This window comes from Rhinolophus ferrumequinum, chromosome 9, assembly GCF_004115265.2.
Source record: "Rhinolophus ferrumequinum isolate MPI-CBG mRhiFer1 chromosome 9, mRhiFer1_v1.p, whole genome shotgun sequence".
Classification (NCBI taxonomy): Eukaryota; Metazoa; Chordata; class Mammalia; order Chiroptera; family Rhinolophidae; genus Rhinolophus; species Rhinolophus ferrumequinum.
The window spans coordinates 10,763,809-10,786,611 of NC_046292.1; the positions used below are offsets into that span (position 1 = coordinate 10,763,809).

Below are 22,803 nucleotides of genomic sequence, written 5' to 3' on the forward strand. Positions count from 1 at the left end.
GGGAGATATGGGGGAGAGGGGATCGCCCCCCAGGTCTTATGTGCTCATCCTCACGTACTAATATAAGCAGTACCCTGTGGCTCACTTACCTTCACCCCAGCCCCAGCCTCCTCCTTGGCTGAGCCAGCATTGATACAGTGAGATCCCCACAACCTTGGCCATCCTCCATGGGGGCTCTCCCAGCTGGGTGGCAGCACATTGACCAGCTGTATGTGTGTTGGGGGTAGGGGCCCTCCCCTAAGTTCCTGTAGACATCCCCCCAGGAGCCCCGAAGACACGCCTTCCCCAGCAGAGACCAGGCCAAGCTCATCCAGGGTGAATCCACCACTTTAATGTCTTCAGAGAACCTCCAAGGAGATAGGAGGAGCATACAAGGAGGGGGACCGGGGGCACCAGGGCTCAGAGAATGAGAGCTGGACAGACACTCCATGGAGACGGGTGTCCTTGTGATGACAGCTTAGGAGCAGATGCTTAGCTACCAGAAGAGCCTACCCCACCTCTGATGGGGGCGGGGGCAGAAGCACAGAGGGAGAGGGAGAGGGACTGAGACCCGGGTCTCCAGACCCTTCTGTGGCTGTCTGCCTGGGGGCCTGACTGTCGGCTCCTCTGGGCGGCCTGCCCTGGTGTCTGCTGAGTCCTCGAGCTCACCCAGGGTAGAAACCCTGCGGGGAAAGGTGCCCACCTGAGCCAAGGAAAGAAGGGAGAAGGGGGATTATGGCTCCCACTGCTGCGGCAGGTCCACAGAGGCACAGAGTGGTCCACAAGGAGTGCTGCCCCCATCTCTGCCTCACCCACCCCATGCCAGCCCAGGGATCAAGAGAGGCCCAGGCCAATCCAATGTCCTGCTATGCCTAGGCTGCCCACCAGGCAAGGACACGGTGTGAGCAGGATCCAGGCCACAGACCCGCCTCAGTTATAGAACACTTCATCCTCCTCCTCCGAGAGGGAGCCGCTGTCCACTGAGGGGACGGAGCCCTGTAGGCCGGTCCCACCCTCGGGCCCTGGGCCTCCTGGCAGCCGCTGCCTATGCTGCTGTTCAGGGCTGGGGGGTTGCGGGGCAGCAGCCACGACAGGGGGCTCCTCGGGGGAGGGCCAACCATCAGGGGAGAGGCCAGGGGACGAGATGGCCAGAAGACTGTCATCTTGTGAGGGGCTGCTCGGAAGACCGTCCTCAAGGTAGGTGCTCTCCAGGTCTGGAAAACCAAAGGCAGAGGGGTGAGGGAGGGAGTCCTGGACGCTGCTCCTCCCCCTCTCCTGGCGTGTGAGTGTGGGCAAGGCCGGAAGACCAGCCTCCAAATCCTGCTTCGTCACCGCCAAACTGTGTGACCTGAGGCAAGTCACTGAACCTCTCTGAGCCCCCGTTTCTCCCTGGGGGTTACCAGACTGGTGGCGGCAGTGAGTGGAGTAGTGGAGAGTAGAATCCTCCTGCGCTCTGAGAATTGGGACAACCAGTGTTCTTCCTGGGTTTCCCCTCCCCTCAGTCAGAGGGAGGATTCAACGAGAAGATGGGTATGCAGGCTTCACGCGGGACCCAGGCTCGTTGAAGCCCTCAGCAGTAACCCTGTGATCTAGGAAGGTGCTTGGTTGTGCTTGGTGTGATGGTTCAGGTCCTGGCTCTGAGGCCTCCAGCTGTGTAATCTGGGACAAGTTTCTTGCTGCCTCAGTTTCCCTTACTTATGAAATAAAGATACAAATAGGACCTACTTCCTAGAGCAGTTGTGTGCATTATGTGAAATAACACATATAAAGCACTTAGCACAGTAAGCCCTTAATTTCTATTATCTATTACTATTACTATCTCCTTTACGCTCATCGTACTTCTTGGGCAATGGGGAGGGCAAAGATCATCAGTCCCATTGTTTGGAGGAAGAAACTAAAGCTGAGGGGAGGAGGGGCTGGTCTGAGGTCACGGGGTGCGGGGGGCATCCAGCACCAGCTCTGCTCCACCCACCCCCACCCTGGCGCCCACTCGGGCAGTACCCTGCAGCTGGACGGTGTCCTGGGGGCTGTTCTCGGTGTGCATCTCCTTGTCATCCAGCGAGGACCAGGCGCTCAGTGTGGCCTCTGTGATGGCAAACTGCTCAGCGACCCCTGTTGGGGACAGCGGGACCCAGCTCGGAGGGGGCAGGAGAGAGGGTGGGGGGCTGCAGTGCCAGGACGGCTGGCACCCGACAGCCTGGGAGTCAGCTGGGCAGTCCATCCAGGCGCCAGTGATCAAAGTGCCCACCTAATGCCCCAGCCGTCCCATTGGACAATGTCCCACGGACAATGTCCGTGTGGGGATGCTATGTCCCCTGTGCACCCAAGCCCTGGCCGGTCCCTGTCCCTGAGCTCCCGTTTTCCCCACTGACCTGCAGCAAAGCGGGCCTCACGAAGCTCATCTGAGAGGCAGCAGTAATGCTCGTCCTCGGCTGGGGACAGCGCCCAGCCCGACCGCTGGGCGCTCCAGCCTTTCCACTCGATGAGGTGGGCCACGCGGCCACGCGCCATGGCCGTGGGCTTCGTGATGTGGTCCTTGATGCTCTGTACCACCCCTAGGGACATTGAGAGCAGGCAGGTGACTGCCCTGACACAAGGCCCAGCTCAGAGCCCCACCCCCAATACCCCAGGACCCCCAATAGCTCAGGCCCATCCAATGGTCCGTACCCCATGTACACTCAATACTTTGTACGCAGCCAATGCCCCGTGTTCTCAAAGCTACATACCCATCAATGCCCTGTGCCCATCCAATCCCTCATGCCAGCCCTAAGGCGCTTCACATAGATGCTCCCCTGCCACTTCCAGCCCCAAGCTCTCCCAGTGTCCTCTCCCAGTCAACGTTCCTGCTCACTTGGTGCTTCTTCCTCAGTCCTGCCACACCTCACTCCCTTCATGACCAAGTCCAGACCCTTCTGCCCAAGGGTATCTGCTCCAGGATCCACTCAAGATCCGTTAAGGAACGAGTTCTGAGAGAGCATCCCTGTGCCTAGGCCAGTGCCAGCTCTGCTGAGAGGGAGACCTGTGTGGAGTGCAGCAGGCAGGGAAGGCTTCCTGGAAGAGGTAGACTGGAGTGGGCCTTTGAAGGCAGTTGGGTTGGACAGACCAAGGCAGGACTGGAGGCTATTTCGGAGATGAGAAGAGGATGAAGGCATGGAAGCATCTGGTGTGGTTCCAGGATAACCGGGACTGGGGTGGCAAAAGAGGCTGGGTGGCCCACAAAGTTCCAGACTGGGGGCTGAGAGAGCCAGGCTGAGGGCGCACCTGTGCTCTCCTTGTAGCAATGGGGAGCCACTGAAGGATATTGAGCAGGAGAGTGGCAGGTTACATCTGTGGTTTAGGAAGGTCATCCTAATTAGGGGCTTAGGGGCCAAAGGTAGAGACAGGGGGACATTAGGGGCCACTGAAGGGATCCAGAAAGAGATAGGACAAGGGCCGGGCAGATGGGGAGGAGGGCCTGGAGTTCTCAGGAGGAGACCAGTAGGATGTGGAAGCTGACAGAGAGGGTTGTCAAGAAGGATTCAGCCTCTCCTTTAACCAAGGTGGATAGCAGACCTGGGAGTCACCGAGGCCCCAGAGCCATGTTGTGAGGAATGGCAATAGTGAAGAAAGACGAGGTATCCACAAAGGAAACTGGAGATAGAACACTGTGGGACAGTGGGAAAGATGGAGGTGAGGAGGAAGGGGACAACCCCTGCCCCAAGCGGGGGCGTGCTGGCAACCAGAGGAGGTTTTGGGAGGAGGGGATTCAAGTGGTTCATGAAGGGCAGGTGAGGTGGAGGGAAGGGGTTTCAGGTGGAGGGAACAGCATAGGCAAGTGTGGGGACAGAAGACAGCAAGGGAGGGATTTAACGAAACGCGAGCCCCGGGTACACTGAGCAAAGTTGGGAACAAAGAGACCGCTGAGAATGGCCCAGAAGGCTGTGGGCCACCCTGGCAGACGGCACATGCTGTGCCAGAGTCCCTTTGCTGGCCTGTGTGCCCAAGCCCCAGTGCTCATACCTGCACCCTTCTCCAGACACTTGCCCTTAGCTGATGGCAGTTGCCTCACACAGAGATGCCAAGAGCGGCAGGGTCCTCCCCAGAGGCCGCCAACCACTGACCAATGGAATGATATGATGTCAGGCCCCTCACCTCAAATGCCATAAATTCTTTAGTGGATTCAACCTCCTGAGCTCCCCCTGGATCAGGCTCAGGAAGAGGAGCCTTCTCCTGCCACCAGGTCTCTGCCAGGCTCCTCCTGTCCACTCCCCTCCCCTGCCCTGCCGAGCTCTTCCCCTCCCCTGTGGCTGCCCTCACTCCTACAGGTTGCCCTTAAGAAAATCCCTCAGTAAATCACTCTCCTGACCGAAGGTGGCTCCTGCTGCAGAGAGGTGGAGAGACCATACCAGGCAGACATCTTAAAAATCGGGCCATCCCCTCAGAGCTTCTGGAGGCCCCAACCATTTAACACATGAGGGCGGGAATCCTAGGTCTCTACTCCCCGCAGAACCCAGCTCGGAGCCTGGCATTGAGAAAATGGTGAAGCCACAATCCTTCCAGCTGCAATTCAGCCTTGCCCCCGCCCCCGAAAGCTAGTGTCTGGGGTGGACAGTGCAAACTCCAAAGGCAGGAGAGGGCAGCTGGCGCCTACCCACAAGGGACGAGGTGGCCAAGGCTGCCACGTTGTAGTTGCTGGAGCAGGATCTGGAGTCGGACAGGTAGCCGTTAGTGGTCTGGAAGCACCTCTGCGGGAGGGAGGGAGAGGTGAGCAGGTGGGGAAGACCAGCCCGACATGTCCCCCCACCACTACCCTTCCCGTCACGCACCCTCCCCAGGGCCCCTGGGCAGTGAACATGGCCGGGTGATCCTGCAGGCTCCCACAGGACCATCCCACTTCACTGTGTTCATCAGGACCCCTCCCCCAGGGCTGGCAGGACTGGGGTCTCAGGCTGGGTTCAGCAGAGGTGTCAGCCATGGCTGGCTAGACTGGGGGACGGGCAAGTACACTGACCTGCCAAGGATCCCAACAGAAATCCATCTGTTTGTCCTAAAATAAGAGAAGAGGATCAGGAAGGGCTTGGCACATTGTGCCAGCAGGTGTTAGGAGTCTTAGAGTCCGGGGTGGAGATGTGGGCCAGCCTTTTCCTGCTCCCTGCCTACTCATGGGTGGTGCCCTGGCATCCCCTGGCATGCAGAGAAAGAAGTGTGTATGTGAGCGGGGAAGGTGGCTCTGCCAGGAGTCGCAGTGGGTAAAGGGGATAGATCCGACCTGTGTTTGAGTTTTGACTGCTAATTCTGCCTGGGTATCGTTAGTCTAGTGACTTAGCATCTCAGAACATCAGCTTCTTCCTCTGCAAAATGGGACAATGCCACTGACCTCTCAATTGTGGTGACGCATAAGCGACCTAACATAGACAAAGCGCCTAGGACCACACTTAGCATGCACTTTGTGCTCGGAATTCTTTTTAACAAAGGTTGTTTTATCAACTCATACAGTGTTTCCCCGAAAATAAGACCTAACCGGAAAATAAGCCCTAGCATGATTTTTCAGGAGGTCATCCCCTGAACATAAGCCCTCATGTGTCTTTTGGAGCAAAAATTAATATAAGACCCGGTGTTATTTTCGGGGAAACACGGTAGGTTCGAAGCCACAAGCTCTGGGGCAGGGGTGGAAATCATGAAGCCGGGTTTGAGGCCCCTAGCAGGATCTTCCTAATCTATCTGGACTGAGGATTTTATTCCTTTTACTCTCCAGCAGGGAGTGGAGGCTAAGGAGTCTTGGGCTGGTAATAGACGTTGTTATTGGCAAGCCTGTGTTAACTTGAGCGGGAAGCCCTTCAGGGGGGGACGCTCTTTTCTGAACAAGCCTGGTTCAGTCATTGGATGCTCAGCCTAAACTCAGACCTCCATTCAGCCGAATACCAAAACCTTAGGGTCTCTGATCCCACAAGAAGTAGCCAAGTTAGGCAGGGAAGGGGGGAGACTGGAATGGTTTCTGCTCCCTGTGGGGAGCTGTAGGAGACAGCCCAGGAACCAGGGATTAGCAGGAGTATAGGTGGGGATGACGCATGACACGTTACCTTGCCAGTGACATGGTCTGGAGCCATGGTGGGTGGGCGGCTGGAGGGCAAGTCTGGGCTCAGGGGGTCTGTGCCCCGAGGCAGGGGGCAGTCCTTGTGGGCCCTTGTGAACAGATCTGGAAATAAGACAGACAGGAGGAACTGAGAAGAACTCCGCGTTTGCTTACGAAGCTTGTTCAGGCTAGCCTTGACATGGACATTATTTATTACCCATCGCCGTTTTGTAGAAAACAGGCTCAAACCCACAGCAGGTGAAGGAGTCCAGCCAGATCTCCTCCTGCCAGGTCCCCTCCGTGGGAATTACTTGCCCATCTGCTTGTTACCCCATTGTCACTAATTCTAGCACCTACACTCCAGCATTTTTTGGACCCCACGGAGACCTCCAATCCATTTACCCCACTACTCTGCACTAGCTCCTTATGTCCTTGCTTCTCTCCTGGCCCAGCGAAGACTCTGTCTGGCATACGCTATGAGCTCTCCTTCTCAGATGCCCTTGGCTCTCTCAATCCTCTGCCCTAACCCTCCGCCCGCTCTGTGCCTGGACCTGCTCCAGCCTCTCACGGGGCACCGTCCAGAGGTCCTTCTCCACTTCTCCGATTCCTGCTAAGTGTGCTTCCTGCCAGGTCGACTGCCTCCCCTGGCACCCCACCTCCTCGCACCCTGCTGCTGGCTTCTCCCCATCCCTCAGTGAGATCCAGAAGCCTTCGAAAGGCCTCACCCATTCTTCCCACCTCAGAGCATTTTTGCCCACATATCTGCTTTCCCTCCTGTGACAAAGGAAGAATGGAGCCGCTCCGCCCCAGGGCTGGGTCCCTTCCCCGCTCTCCACTCCAGGGGCTCTGCTCTCCTGTGTTGTCCATGCTTCCTTCTCCACTGAACCGGTCCATCCGTGTGGTGCCTGCTGCAATGCCTCTTCCTTCCGCTCAGGGACTCTGGCCGCATCCCTTCTCCTTTCTCCTGCCTCATGGAGCCCCCTCAACACTGGGTCCGCCCCCAGCACCCACGCAGCAACCGAGCATCTCCCATCCTTTCAAGTCCTCTGCTCCCAGCATCTCTCCAGCTCCTTGCCCATCCCTCTGTCCCCTTCACGGCCAGATGTAGAGCAAGTTGATCTCTATTTCCTCGCCTCCCATTTTCTCCTCCACCATTCCTAGCAGCCTTTCATGAGACAGCTCTTTGCAAGCTGCCAGCACCTCCATGCGGCCACACGCAGAGGTGACTTTGGCCTCATCTTCACTGGCCTCTCAGGGGCACGCTGGAGGTCACCCACCCCGCCCTCCCTCCCTCTCTGGCCACACACTTCTCTCTGCCCCCCACCCCCACCTTGCTGGCTGCTCTTCTCTGTCCTCCTTCCCTGCTCAGCCACATGACCACCCTGGGCCCTTCTCACCTTCTCTCTCTCAGGAGATCTCATGGCATGCAGCTGGTGCCACATTTACACCTCCAGCCCCGTTTCTGCTTGAGCTCACGATTGCATTTCCAGCGCCCTACGTGGATGCCCAAAAGGCATTTCAACCAAATCTGTGTCCATCTTCCTCCACTTCCTCAATTTTAGAAAATGATGCAACCGTCCACCCAGCTGTACCAATCAAAACTCCAGGAGTTGCCTTGGAGTCCTGCCTTCCCCCATCCGCCCTCCACCATCGCGCAACCCATCAACCAGTCCTACTGGCTCTCTCCAACCTCTACTCCAGATGTGTCCCTCTCCATCTCCACCCTGGTGGGAGCCACCGTCCTCTCATCTGGACCAACAACCCAATGCTTCCTCTTCTGGCCCCCCACAAGTCCACTCTCCACCCAACAGCACAGGGACGGTACATTCCAGGTGAGACAGCGCCTTTCTGAACACTGGCCACCGGCTTCTTCCACTGCACTTCAGGAGGAGAGCCAGCCCCTCTCCACAGCCTTCAGGGCTCTCCATGCCAGCTCCCACTCCCGAACTCAGTCCTCCCCCTCCCCCTTGTTCACTGTTCCAGCTGCCCCGGCCTCCTTGCTGCTCCTCAAATGGCCACACCTCTCCTTTGTCCTTGCTGTCCCCTCTGCCTGGTACACTCTTTCCCCACATCTTCTTGAACCTTGTCATTCAGATCTCAGCTCAAGGTCACCTCCTCCAGACAGGCCTTCCCTGACCACCTAATGCTATGTCACCACGTCGGCCACGCACTCCCCATCACAGGCGTCATGCTCTGATATTTTTCTTTATATAAGTGTCCAATCCCTCTCCCCACAGCGAATGTGAGCACATGAGAACAGAGACCAAGCAGCCCTGCTCTCTGCTCTGTCCCTAGAGCCTAGAACCCTGCCTGGCACATAGTAGGGGCTCTGTCCACACTAGTGGAAGGATTTCTACTTTTATTGCTGCATTTAGCACCGGCTGTCTGGGAAAACCATTTATGTGTAGGAGGGCAGGGATCGGCCCTGTCATCGATGCGTCCTAGGGCCTAGCACATAGTAGGCTTGCTGAGGGAATAAACAGACTGAATTGCACAACTGGGGTTGCTTGACTGAATTCTTGGGCTGAATTGAGGAGGACTCCACCCTCCACAGGATAACTGGGAACACCCTTATCATTCATTTGATTAATGCATTTATTCAAAAGTGTTAGCTGAGCAGCTACTATGTGCCAGGCACTGTTCTGGGCACTGGGGACATTGTGGCAAACAAGACAGAGATGGTTTCTGCCCTCATGGAGCTGACATTCTGGTGGGGGAGACAGACTATTAACCAAACATTCACAAATGAAAAAGATCCATTAGACAGAGAAAATATAATAACTATGAAGAAAAAAATAAGGAGGCACATGACTGGGAGGGGACTGGATAGGGCTTCTTAGAGCTGAGGCCTGAGTATCAAGAAAAGCCAAATTCGGTTGGAGCTCTGTGCTCCTAATTCCGAAGGCTGCCGGTTCGATTCCCACACAGGCCAGTGGGCTCTCAACCACAAGGGTGCCAGTTCAATTCCTTGAGTCCCGCAAGGGATGGTGGGCTCCGCCCCCTGCAACTAAGATCGAACGCAGCACCTTGAGCTGAGCTGCCTCCCGGATGACTCAGTTGGTTGGAGCGCATTCTCTCAACCACAAGGTTGCTGGTTCGACTCCCGCAAGGGATGGTGGGCTGTGCCTCCTGCAACTAGCAACGGCAACTGGACCTGGAGCTGAGCTGCGCCCTCCACAACTAAGACTGAAAGGACAACAACTTGACTTGGAAAAAAGTCCTGGAAGTACACACTGTTCCCCAATAAAGTCCTGTTCCCCTTCCCCAATAAAAAAAAAAAAATCTTAAAAAAAGAAAAGCCCAATTATGTGAACATCTGAGGGATCTTCATTCATTCATTCATTCATTCATTCATCCATGCATCCATTCGTTCCTTCACCCACTCAGCATCTACCTATTGCACGTCTACACTGTGCAAGCACCTGGGGACAGAGGTGGGATTAACACTTCGTCCCAGAGCGTGTGGCTCTTTCTAGCTGGGCTGTTCTCGGGCAACTGGAGCTGAAACCACCTGAGAATTTAGAGTGGCCCTTAGCCAGTGCCTGGAGGTGCAGGACCCCAGCTCCTTTGTTTGGGATCAGAACACACTGAGCTTAACTTTCATTCCAGAGTCCTCTGTTGGATCAGGCTGAGGTCACCCCCTGCAGGATGACAGACACCCTTTCCTCTTTTCTTCAGATACCAGTTGTACCCAAATCCTGGTTTCAGGGTCTGCTCCACAGACAGCTGGGTCAGGGTCAGGTGCCAGATTGTCCAGTTCAAATCCTAGCTCTGCCCTTTACTACCTGTGGGACCTTGAGCAAGTGACTTTGCCTCTCTGAGTCTCCGTTTTCCTCATCCGTAAAATGGGCAGTTGAGGGAGACTGTTCTTGTCCTTCAGGAATTGCCTACAAGGATCCCAAATTGAGAACAAAGAGGCACGAGAGCCCCATGGTTTGAAGAAAGCCATTGTCGGGCTGGGAGTGGGGTGGGGGGGGAGTAAAGACGCCCTCTTCAAGGATCTGCTACCCCAGCCTCAACCACACTTCTGACTGTGGCTACCTCTTTCTCCCCACAAGTGAAATGCGGGGGTTCCCAGACACTCACTTGCAGAACTTTGGGATGCCTGCAAAGGAGAGGCCAGCTTCACACCCACCCCTAGTTGGATATGTGCATAACTGGGGAAGGACGGCTACAGTGGGGCTGGGGCGGGGCCAAGTATGATAAGAACTTGCTATGTGTATGTACTGGGTCATGATGCAAAATATATTTATTCCTATGGGTTCCAGTCAAACAAAGTTTGAAAGTTGCCACTCTTAAGGTTGCGGTGTGCACAAGCCGGGGTTGCCAAGGTACAGACAGGTGGTGCTGGCTTTAGGCTGCACCTGGGAGCTTTGAAAGGTGCTGGAATAATTCTAGGGACCCTGGCCATCACCTGAGGCTGAGTTTTAAAACTCAGCAACCAGAGACAGGGAGTCAGGGGAGTCCACGCCAGAGGAAGCTGGTAGGAAGTCAAAGGCCTGGAGGAAACATGACTCGAACAAGGTCATTCGTGAAGGTGATGATGGACTCGCAGGACTCCTGGCTCCCAGCCCCTCCCCAGCCTTTCTGCCCCCACCTCAGTTGAGGGGAAGGCGCCTCCGCCTCCACCAAAGCTGCCTTCTCCCCCTGAGGACTTTGGCCCTGTGATGGCACAGGCTGGTTGCCATAGAGACGTCAGGTAATGAACCAGCCCAGGGTGAAATCACAGGCTGCTTTTTGCTCAGCTGGGACTGCCGCCACGCCACAGCTGGCAACTGGAAAAACACAGCATTTCATGTGGGGTGGGGGCTGGGGTATGGCTTGAGGGGCCCCCTAGCCACTGTGCCTGTGGGCACCTTCCTCTCCCAAGGGAGTGGTGCAGGCACCTCCTTCCTTTCTCAGTCCACACCTTACTCCTCTGACCTCAAGGTCTGAGGTCCCTTCCTTTCCCACTTCCCCTAATCACAAAAGTGACAAGCCTCTGGTTGCCATGGCAACCTGGAGGGGACTATCTTGATCCTTCAAGGAGAGGGGTGTCATACAGATTATCTCCTTCAGAAGACAAGCCTTCACACAGAGCTTCTCCTCTGCTTACTAAGGATGCTTCCTGCCTTCCCTTGCCAGCCCCTCAATCTGCTTTTGAGTCCAACCACCAGACATTCATCCTGATGTCTAGCCTGCACCCCTCTTGCTGCAAAGCCCCCACACTGTTTTTCTCTGCCTGTTTCTTCAGTCAGTCCGCAGCATAACCACTCAAGCTCTTCTCACCTGCTTCCAAGTCATCTCACCCCGCTAACGCCCCATGTCTCAGCCCGTTAATCACCGTGGTTGCCATCTCCCCCCAGAGGGAGGGCCCCTGGTGAACCCTGCTCTTTCTCAGCAGCCCAGAGAGGGTAAACCTCCTCTTGAAACCACACAGTAACAGCAAGAGCCTATGTCCAAAGCCGCTTGTTGCCCGTCCCTGGGCAGCCTGGGGCTTCCCCTCGAAGCTTCTCTGTGGCTGTGTGCATGATGCAGTCCCTCCACTCCTCAGGTGTGGACCGCCCAGCTGGCATGTGCCAGGCTCTGGCCTTGGCATCCCTTTCACAGTCCCTGCCTTGGGTTTAAATCCCAGCTTTTCTCTGCCAGCTCCAGGGCTGTGGTCTTGTGACACAGCCCCTGTGAGCCTCAGGGTTCTCACCTGTGAAACGAGAACACTGCATTCCTATCTGGAAAGGGCTGCCATGAGGAGGAGGCACCTGCCCCAGCAAGCACTCCGTAAACAACACCTGCTCTGTCCTCCCCTCTCAGACCTCAGTTCCTCTTTCTGGACCAAGGGACAGCTCTTGGCCACCATTCCTTTGGTCCTGTTCCCAGGGCTGGAGCTTGTCCTAGGGGTTCTGCAGTGGGAGACCACTCAGGGTGAGCCATTGGCCTCTCTGGTGAGTCACCGCCATGTCAGTGGGCTGTCCCTCTGAGCTTGGCAGAGGACCAGCCTCAAGTAAACAGACTGCCCCCCACTCTCCAGGACATTTGTTTACAGGTTACCAGGGTCACGGTCATGGCGCTAGCTTCATCAGTGAGTCGGTGCAGCTCAGAGCTGCCCATGGTGGTCCCTTTCCACACCAAACCAAGGATGGAGGGAGACAATGGGCTCCTCTCCAGGACCTTCCACACACCCCAGCTCCTTTCTACTTCCTCTGCCATCCTGTGGCCCAACCTCTTTGAACACCCTGCTCTAGCCTCACCTCCTCCAGGCAGCCTGCCTAGATTGGCCTCAGCTATATTAGGCTATGCCCTTACCAGCAGCCCTAATGGGCAAAATCTAGCCTGCAGTGATTTGCTGCCACTGTTTATTAAACCCCTACTATGAGTCAGGTACTGTCCTAGGCCATTTTATACATTAGCTATTGTTTATCCCTCATAATGACCCTGTTAGACCCATTTTACAGATGGGGAAACTAAGGCTCAGAGAAGTTAAATCACTCGTGCCAGGTCACCAGCTAGTAAGTGGCAGAAATAGGTTACACACCCAGGTCAGTCTGAGACTCCAAAGCTTGTGTTCCAACCACTAACCAGTGCAGATCTCCTGAGAGGATCCTTAGGAGTGTGTGTCTTGCCTCCCCCATTACACTACTCCATGGGCAAGGTTGTGTCTCCCTCCTCAGACTGTGAGCTCCGAAAGGGCAAGACCCATCTACTTCTTCCTCCGTCTCCCCACAGTGCGCAGTGTAAGACTCTGCTCTCTGGCTCTGCGAGGCCCGATGAGAGCGTACTGGGGTGCTGGGGATGCAGGTCCTGGTCAGCAGGCCCTGGGTACTGGGGGTGGCTGTGGTCAGCCCCATAGGGCTTGTGCCTTCTCCCAGACAGAATCAGGTATCTGACCTTCCAAAAGAAAGTCCTCAGTCTTCCGTTTCTGCTGTCACCCCTTCCCCCCGCCCATATCAGTGCCCAGGGCACTGAGATCCCCAGGGTGGGGCCAGGAGGCTGAGGGGCTGGTCTGGAGGAAAAGCCTGGGGTGGGAGGGGGCAGGCAGAGAGGTTCCAGTGCCAAGGGCACGGGTGGGTACTCAGAGACTGTAGAGAAGGGGGGCAGATATTAACTCTCCTCTGTGCCATACAGATTGTCACCAGCAGTGGCAGCAAAGCCCAAAGCAAATGTTAACCTCTTGAGTTATTCCAGAGGGTTGTTTTTTTAAAACACTGGCCACACACTTAGAACCTCTCTCCACGTGGGGGACCTGAGAAAGCGAAGGGCAGGGGTTCCATGCTCAGGCTCCAGGGTCACACAGACCCGAAGTCAAATCCTGACTCTCCATGTCCTGGCTACATGACCTCAAACAAGACTCTTCCCGGGGCGGCCGGATGGCTCAGTTGGTTAGAGCGCGAGCTCTCAACAACAAGGTCACCAGTTCAATTCCCACATGGGATGGTAGGCTGTGCCCCCTGCAACCAAAGATTGAAAATGGCGACTGGATTTGGAGCTGAGCTGCGCCCTCCACAACCAGATTGAAGGACAATGACTTGGAGCTGATGGGCCCTGGAGAAACAAACATTCCCCAATATTCCTCCCCCCGCCAAAACAAAAAACATACAAACAAAAAAACCCGAGTTAAATGTTAAAAAAAAAAAGCATTTCTTAAAAAAAAAAAAAAAAAAAGGACTCTTCCCATCTCTGAGCCCATTCCAAGGTTGAAGGAGGACTAACTAGGTCATAAAGGTGAAAGCTCAGCCTGGCTTAGGATAAACGCCCAACAAACAATTTCTTCAAAATTTCTTCAAAATAGATAATGGACAAAATAGCTCCTGGAAACAGTGTTTTTTGCCTTAATCTGGTCCCAATCACTTTCCCCATGTTTTCAGGACCTCAAGTGCCTGCCACCTGCTACTTTTCCCATGAAATGGGAGCCTTTGTAGCTTCCCATTTCCCAGCCAAGAGGGTCTTGAACAGCTGTCTGCACAGACAGGTAATAATAAAAATGAAAGTAATAGCTAACACGTAGGAGTGCTTACTATGTGCCAGGTACTGGTCCAGGTGCTTTACATGAATAGGACATTGCTACTGGAATTATTCCCATTTTAGAGATGAGAACACTGAGGTACATGTACAAAGTTGAGTAACTGTCTGAGGTCACAGAGCTAGTGATGGTGGAGCAGGGATGCGAACCTAGGCTGGTTGGCTCCAGAGTCTGCAGTCCTGGCCTCTCAGGCCTGGTACAGAGAAGCTAACTGCTGCCCAATGCTGGGGGCAGGGGCAGCGCTCCCAGGTGTGGCTTGTATCTGGGGTTTGAGGTTTGGCTGGGGCACCCCAGCTCCAGTCCTTGGCCTGGCTTCAAGATGTGTACCTGGCACAGGAAAGCGCGTGGGAATAAGGGGACTGTTAGCGATTGGCGCAGGTGTGGAGACCAGGCTCTTTGGTCAGAGAAGCCCATGGAAGCCTGCAGTTGGAGAGGAGCAGGGCAGGTGCTGGCACAGGGACACAGGGACTGAGTGTGGTGCAGAGGCTAAGGGCCCAGGCTCTGAAGCCAGCTTGACTAGGTTCAAATCCTGTCTCTGCTATTTCTTATAGGCTTGCTCCTGGGCAAGTCCCTCAACTTCCCTCTGCTCAGTTTCCCCATCTGTAAAATGGGGATGGGGATGGTATGTACCCCGAAAATGGTTGATGGTCCTCACACCTTGTTGGAGGACCTGGACCTCAGTCCTAACACTGCCTTGAGTGACCTTGGCAGGTGTCCCTTGCTCCCCACCCTCTGAACTGCGCTCAGCAGTGCTGCAGCTCACAAGCAAGTCCCCCAGCACCTGGCATGGCATGGCCAAGTGATGAGGAAGGGACAGTCACCAAGAAGACACCAGAGCCCAGATCCCCCGATACTCAGCCTATCCAGAGCCTTCTGGTTCCTGGAGACACACTGAGAACCCATCACTCCTAAAGAACTCTAAACACTCTTCACTCTTAAAACCACCTTCCCACTCTGGCCAGGCTATAGGCCTCACGAGAACAGGTGCAGCGACACTGCGAGCTGGATGCCCAGCATGTACATGGTGCCTGGCACATAGTAGGCGTCATGCTAATATCAGCTTAATGACTGAACAAGTGAATGAACCTCACAAACCTAACCACCACCACCACCACCACCCATGATCCCAGCCCTGACACCCTCCTGAGACATCTTGAGCCCCTTACCTGAATGTCCTGCATGGACCCATGAGCAGAGCCCCCTAGAGGCCCGAGGGTGGGCTGAGGAGTGTTATGTCACTTCCTCCACATCTCCCAGGACCAGGCCCCCTCCAGGGTCTGCCCAGCCCGCCCAAGGCCTGCTCATCCCTCTACACCTGAGGAGCTATTGAGGATGATGGGTGGTGTAGTCGCCCCCGAAAGCCTTGTGATTGGGGTCAGTGGATTTGGCCAATAACCTCCACCCCCAGCCCCTTTCCCCGACTGGGGGATGAAAATGAGTGGTGGGGAGTAGCCCAGCTGACCTCTTCTAAGGTGTGCATCAGCAGCCTGTTGGAAAGCTGGAGGTGGGGAGGCAGACCAACCTGCCACCCTCCAGGGAAGCTGACTCCAGCTCCCGGTGCCACCTTGGGGAGAGTGGAAGGGCTCCAGCACAGGAGGAAGAGTGAAAGCTGCCAGGCCAGGCTGGCTTTTAAAGCTCAGAGACAGAAAGGGCTCAGGGGTTATTGGGAATATCAGCTGTCTCTGTCCCTTCCCCTACCCTGACCAAGGATTGGGGTGGAGACCAGGAGTTAGGGTGAGGATGGGGGAAGGGGAACCTTCTTTAGAATCTGTTCACCTCATTAACCCCTTGCTGCCAATGCGGTTCAGGGACATGGGGTAAGGGGACAGAAATGGGGGCATTGAGCTGGTAAGGCCTACGTCTTGGGGGCGGGGGGAAGGAGAGTGTCTCCTGGTGACCACCCCCATCCCGTCCCTCCAGAATAGTCAAGAGCAACCAGAAGCGTCCTGCCCCTCCAAGACACTCCGCAGGGGGTGTGTGGCTTCTGGGAAGGAGGTGACCCTGCTTCATGCCACCTGCCAGGGTGTGGTTCCAAGTGGGGCTGGGGCTGCGGTGACCTCCCCATGCTCTGTCTCCACACTGCCCCCATCCTCCCACGCCCTGTCCCCTGGGGGCACCGTGTCCCCCAGGGCTCAGCAGGGCTGGGGTGGGGGTGCGGTTGCTCAGGAAGGCGGGTCGCTCTCCCCATTCCCCAGTTTCCTGGGAGCGGCCCGAGGGGACGTGCACGCATCCTGCGCGCGGAGACCCGAACCCCGACCCCCACCGGCCCACGGCCTCCTCACCTCGCGACACGCAGGAGCCCATCACCGGGCCGCGGGGTCGGGCCGCTGCGCCTGGGGTGCGTGGGGCTGTCGGGTGCTCATGTCTCCGAGGCTCGGGGCTCACGTGCGGCGCGGGCGCAGCTGGAGGCCTGACGGACGCGCGGGCGGGGAAGGGGCCGGGGCCGGGGCTCCGCTCGGCTCGGCCTCCACTCCGTGGTGTCGTCCCAGCCGCCACCGCCGCCTCGGTCGTCAGCTCCTGCCAGCACCGCGGGCGGGGTCGGCCCCCGGGGACCGCTCGCCGAAGCCCAGAGCGCGGAGCGGCGTGAGGGTGCTCGCCCCTTCCCAGCCCCCGGCGCGTGTCCTCCCCTCCCCCAAACCTGTTGCGGCAACCCGGGCTGGGGGCGGGGGCGGATGGGGGAGGTTAGGGGGACCCAGGAGAGCGGGGGATTTCCAGCATTTGGGACACAAAATACACAATGTTAATTTAGTTAATTTAACAGCCACAGCCAGACACCTGGCTGAGCGCAATAACAATTCCATTGTATGCCCATTTTGCAGGGGAAGAAACAGGCTCACGGAAGTCAGATGCCTTGCCCGAGGTCCCTTAGCTGTGAGGGACAGCTCCTCATTCAGGGACGCTGGCCCAGGGTGGAGGTACAGAGGGTGGGGAGAGTGTCCTAGTGGCCTCACTATTGCACAAGAGTCAAGCATCACTCCACTGGGTCTCCCTCAGCGCCTGAAGGGGGGCAGCACCTGCCTCTCTGGGCTTAGCTGGGGCGCAGGGAACCCAGACAGAAGCGTCTTCTCAGCCCCAGTCTCCTGTCTAACGAATGACAGTGACCTACTCTAATCACTCACACTCACACACATACCTACACACAGACACACTTCCACACGTATACACACTCGCATCCCCCACACACACACTTAACAGCCATATTCTCATATTGATACACACTCACATTTACACACAGTCACACACACATATCCCAGCTCCTTAGCAAACCTTCCCATGCACACAGCTCTTCAGTTCTGGAAGCTCTCTCTTTCATATACTGCTTCACCTCACTCCATCCTTACACCCACCTGTGCACGAGACAGGGCAGGTATCATTGTGTCCCTTTTGCTTGGGAAGGTGAGGAAGCCAAGTTCTCTTAAAAAAGAAAACCTCCGGATGGCCTGGCAGAGTTTTGAAGAATGAAGAAGGTTTGAGGCAGGGACATGGGTTGGAGCTAAGGCCTCTACAGGAGAGGATCTGAACCCCGTGGGACTGCTGGGGGGAGCGGGAGGGGGTGACTGGATGGGTACCGACCTCTTTCCCCCCCCCAAGCCTGGTATCTTCTCTGGAGTAAAGTCTGGGTGGAAAGTGACCCTGGTCACCGGGGTCACCAGAACTGGATTGAGTGTGGACTCAGCTCACACAAGCTGTGTGACCTTGGGCAAGTTGCTTCACCTCCCTGAACCGCAGTGTTTTCATCTGCTAACTGGGGGTGAAAATCTCATCTCACGGGATTGCTGTAAATATTAATGAGATAATAGACGCAAATGACTGGCACATACTAGGCACTTAATTTAGGGCTAAAAATAAATAGTAGTGATGCTGAACACTGATATGATGCATTACTACTTCACCAAGCTTCCCTACACCCATGGGAAGCCTGAAGCCTCCACTCAGTGGAACATCTACTATGTGCCAGTGTGAACAAGACAGCTGTGCCAGTCGTGGAGTCAATGTCGTATTCAATTGGGTGCTCAGCGACCCCCAATGCTCTGCCCCTATCATACTAGTGCTGGCCCCCAAATCTGGCCTGGGAGAGGATAGCTCTGTAGGGACAGTCTGTCCTGGTCACTATGGATGCCCCGGTGCCTTGCATCGTGTCAGCTGTGTGCCTGCCCTTGTGTGGAGAAGGAAAGGCGGCTCTGCTTATGGCCAGGCTCTGGGTTCTTGTCCTGGGTGGCCCGGTACTGGGGAGGCAGAGGTGTCCTTTCTCTTCTTCCTGTCGTAGAGTGACTGGAGCTGGCCTGGACAGAGGGCTGTGACTCACCATGACGCAGGACACTCCAGTCACAGCTGCTAGTGCTCCCAGCTGGCAGCCTGGCAGCTCTGGGGGCAGAGAGGACAGGGAGGGGCACCCTCTCAAAGAGAATGGGGAAGACCACAGGGGAGAGGACACCGGGGAGCTTACTGTGCCCCCTTCAGTATAAGACGGGGGCAGGTGGACGAGGCTGGGCAGTGGCCGCACCCAGTGTCACTTGCTCACCAACAGACACATCCCTGGTGAGGGGTTCTGGCTACCCAGCCTCTGGCATTCATGCTGGTCAGTTGCGCACTGACTCAATCCCCTCATTGTACAGACTGGTGCTCAGAGAGGGCCAGGGGCTTGTCCAAGGTCACACAGCAAACTCATGGCAGACTGGGGACTAGAACCCAAGTCTCCTGCCAGCTCAGCCCTGGCACTGGCCTGAGATTGGGCCATGCAGGGGGGTGGACAGCTCCCACTTGGATGCCCACATTCACCTTCCCAGTCCTTGGAATTATGCTGAGGCAGACAATTCCCAGATTCTCAGACAGCTCTGAGATGTGTGGTTGTCCTTCCCCGGGGGCACGCTGTCCTTTCTCAGCTCAGCCCACAGCCCATCTGCCTTGTGACCTTCCACTACCCTCCCCCAGCACCCTCCTTGCCCCACCTTTATATAGGGGAGAGGAGAGAAGGGACTTCTGGTGGGTGAGGGGACCAGAGGAGAGAGTGCCCAGGCTGTGCCCTTCACACCCCGAATCCCATTCTCCTGTCATGATTTAGGATTTCCAACCAGAGTCCCCAGTCGTGTGGCCTGTCCCCACGTCTCAATGACGGACATTCAGTAGCCCTGCGTGCCCTGCCCGAGCTGGGCACTGGAGCGCAGAGAGCAGATGCTGCCGAGTTTGATTGGAGAAAGATTAATCAACAGGAGCCGTCACAGCGATGAATCAGACTCAGTGCCGCCCAGGCCGTCCTGGGAGGGGGTCATGGCTCAGCGTGGGGGAGCTATGCCCGTAAATAACTCAGGGCAGGGTGGACAGTGGAGCATCCCCATGCCTACCAATGCCAGCCAAATGCAGTAAGAAGAGAGTTGCTTCTGCCAAGGGTCATAGGGATGACTTCAAGGCAATGGTGACCCTGCAATGACATTGTGAAGGTGGAGTGGGATGTTGGCAGACAGAAGTGGTGAAGGACTTGGTGTACACGAAGGTATGGAGGCAGGAATGTGGGGGGCACCAGGGGCCTGGCATAAATGACATCCAGGGGACCAGTGGGAGAGGATGACACTTCAGACTGGGGTAGCCCACCTCCAGGCCTCAAACATCTCAGGAGATGTACTGACTTTCTCAGGAAAGGCAGAGCTGGGCGTGCAGAAAGAGAACAGAACTGGAAGCCACGCAGATCTGGGTTTGACTCCTGTGCTCAGAACAACACGTAACAGAGGCTCGTATTTGTTGATGAATGCAAGAAAGTGAGACTTGTCCAAGGTCACACATCTAGAAAGTGGTCATAGCCAGGACTGATGGAGTCAATCCTTCATTCATCCGGCAAATGCTTATTGAGCACCTACTGTATGCCTAGCACTGTGTAGTGCTGAGGTGACAGCATGAATGAGACAGATGAGGTCCCTGTTCTGGGGGTGGCGGGAGGCATTAATCCAGTAACGATGCAGGTAAATTGAGTCACAGCTTTGAGAAGCGCTGGGAAGGAGCTATGGAGAGTGTAGAAGAGAAGGACTTGATCTGGTCTCAGGTATGCAGGGGACATCCGAGGGAAGTGACGGTGACAGAGTCACAGCTGAAGGATGAGTGGGCTTGGCTTGGCAGAGAGAACAGCATGGACAGTGGTCTGGAGATGGGAGGAAGGGACCAATTCCAAGGAGGAAGAGAGGGCCACTGTGGCTGGAGCAGAGGGTGAGAGGGAGGCCGTGGGAGGAGCTAGCTCCTGCCGTACTTCCTGCTGGGATCTGGTCTTTTTATCTAAAGAGCAATGGGGAGTCCCATCCTCTGTTTCTTCATCTGCAAATCAAGCTTCCTTCCAGTCACTCTTGAGTGGGGTCAAGCCTGGATGAGACTCCCAGTACTTCCCTATTTTTCTGGGGGTCTAGCTTGTCTTGAGTTCCTGCAGGCCAGGGCTTGGGGCCTTTCCAGGAAGCCTGAGAAAAAGGCCACAGGCTGACCTCAGAACATGCTCACTCTTAGCTCCAGGCTTCCAGCTGGAGTGGGGTGAAAGGTCAGAGTCCCTCACAGGCAACCAGCAGGAATAGATGGGGTAGGGAGTGACAGAAAGGTAAACCACCCCAAGTCTGATGGAGGAGACGCAACCACTGTGCTGGGCTCTGGGGACACTAGGGTGAGACCAGCCCCCGCTCCCCAGCTACCAGCCTGGTAAGTAAACAGGTGCACTGAGTTCATCTCTAAAATGCCTGGCCAAGCCTGTCCACGGTGGCTCTTCATGACAGAAGACCTTCCTCAGGGTTCAGAGGCTGGTAACCCAACTCCTGGGTGTTGGGTCTCTGCAGGCGAGGAGCAAGCCCCCCTGGTAGGACCAAGGCAGAGTTACAGTTAAGATAACCTGAGATGCTTTTCCTGAGCTATGAGTGTCATGCAGCATCTGGCCACCAGGGGGCTGCCTGAGACAGCACCAGTCTTCATTGCTTTTCTTCTCCCTCCTCCCTTGGCCAATTGACCTAGAAAGTACCACGCTGGCAGCTCAGGCCCAGCCATGGTTCAAGGTTGTGTGTGCATCGTGTGTCCTCAACAAAGGCGACCAGCTGAGGGGGAGGGCACTGAAATCCTGCCAGTGCTCAAATCACCAAGTGCTGAGCTCTGGCATGGGCTGTGTCTGCCATGGTATGGGGCACCTTTTTCTAGCACAAAGGTGTTGTGGGCGTCCTTGCTAAGCTGTGTGCATCCATCCACAAAGTCTCCATCTAGGCTACCAACACTCCTGAGCTCAGACATCACCTGGTCCTAACCCCCACTGTACAGATGTGGAGACTGAGACCCAGGAAAGGAACCAAGGCCAGTTAGGAGCAGAGCCGGGACTGGAAACCCACAACCAGTGGGACTCCCTGCTCCACCTGCAGGGTTCAGGTGCTAGCTGCTAGCTCTGCAGGCCAGGCTCTACCTATGGATCCCGGGCTCTAGGGCTCGCAGCCTTCCTGGGAAGCTTAAGAAAGCAAGCCACAGGCTGACCTTAAAATGTACTCACTCTCACCTCCAGGTTCAAGATTGTGGGCTTCCAGATGGAGTGGGGTGACAGGTCAGAGTCCGTCTCAGGCAACCAGCTGGACTAGATGGAGTAGGAGGCGACAAAGTGTAAGCCCCCAGTCTGGTGGAAGAGATACAGCCAGTATTGGGCAATGGAGAAACGGGCAAGACCAGCCTCTGCCCCCTGCCCTGGGGAAGCTTCCAGTTTGCTGAGTAAACAGGTGGTGGGGTGTCCCCAGCACTAGGACAGACATCTCCCAGCTCTTGGAGGAACAGGCTTTCTCTTGGTTATCATAGGCCCATCCTCAGTAGGGGAGAGCCCAGCTGACTCAATCGAGGCCATTGGTGGGGGCTTGGGAGGCAGTTTCAGGTGTTTGGGTTAATAACAGCAACGATTAATAGTCATGGCAGCTGCAGCCTTCCCATGTGCCAGCTGCTGTGCCAGGACCCGTACTGGTCCTGTCCTATTTAATTCTCCCAGTAACACTAGGAGGTGGGTCCAAGCCCTGGCCACACGGGGGCAGCCTTTAGCCCCCTCTATCTTGACCCCTGGGTGATTCTGAGCCTGCTAGCTCCTGCAGGCAGGTAACATCCCCTCCATTCCTGCATCTGGATGTTTGCACAAGCTGTGCACTCTCCCTCCATCAGTCCCCATCACACATTGTGGGGACAGAGCCCCAAAAAGCAGTTTCCAGGCTCTCGGCCTCAAATAGAAAGGTGCTGGCTCAGGTAGTAAATGGCCATCAACTGTGATCAAATGGCCAGCAGCTGTGGCTAGTTGGCCGTCAGCTGTAACCAGTGAGCCATTGGCCACGAATATAACTGCTGTGGTTACGCTAGCAGAAAAAGGGGGAGCTAGCAAGAAGATGGTGGCTGAGCCTGCAAGCGGCACAGTGAGGGTTGAGAATTGTGTTGCTCCTGGTTCCTGTGTCTCCAACCCAGCCGCCAGTGAGAGTATAGTGGTGTGACTCCCCTACCTATGGCTCCGTGGGTGTTCCTTTTTGGCCTCACCATGTCCTGCGTTCTTATGTGGGGAGTGGGACCAGAGACCCCGCCTGACACCCCGCACGGCACACATGTCCTTTGAATCTCACCCACAGAGATCTTCCCTGTTTCACTCCTCCAATCATGTCTTCATTCATCAAATTATTGATCAAATAGGTACCTGCAGTGTGTTGTTTGCCCAAACAATGGGATACAGTTGAGAGTAATCAGACAAGTCCCAGCTGTCTTGGAAATTAGTGTAGGTGCCAGCAAACGATAACCCATAGGCCAAATTCAG

General features: G+C 55.9%; 1 protein-coding gene across 2 annotated transcripts; it reads right to left on the reverse strand.

The window, feature by feature from the left end:
* Positions 1–879: 879 nt before the first annotated feature.
* Positions 880–16,653, reverse strand: FAM131C (family with sequence similarity 131 member C). Of its 2 annotated transcripts, none has more exons than XM_033115902.1 (7): positions 16,310–16,653; positions 6,039–6,154; positions 4,970–5,005; positions 4,610–4,703; positions 2,352–2,534; positions 1,981–2,091; positions 880–1,193 (listed from the first exon to the last, which is right to left on the reverse strand). In XM_033115902.1, the coding sequence occupies exons 1-7, from the start codon at positions 16,329–16,331 to the stop codon at positions 910–912; spliced, it is 846 nt and encodes a 281-aa protein (XP_032971793.1). In that variant the 5' UTR covers positions 16,332–16,653; the 3' UTR covers positions 880–909. The 2 variants fall into 2 exon arrangements, with proteins under 2 accessions (XP_032971793.1, XP_032971794.1); XM_033115903.1 differs by lacking the exon at positions 16,310–16,653 and adding an exon at positions 7,429–7,571.
* Positions 16,654–22,803: the final 6,150 nt, after the last annotated feature.

What these genes read in the sequence shown, in the direction of transcription:
- FAM131C (XM_033115902.1), bottom strand. Translation starts at nt 16,331, where the DNA reads ATGGGCTCCTGCGTGTCGCGAG. An exon ending in GGGCTCCTGCGTGTCGCGAG is followed by an intron (nt 6,155 to 16,309) that starts GTGAGGAGGCCG and finishes TCTTATTTCCAG; the next exon opens with ATCTGTTCACAAGGGCCCAC. An exon ending in GGACACCGTCCAGCTGCAGG is followed by an intron (nt 1,194 to 1,980) that starts GTACTGCCCGAG and finishes TTGGTTTTCCAG; the next exon opens with ACCTGGAGAGCACCTACCTT.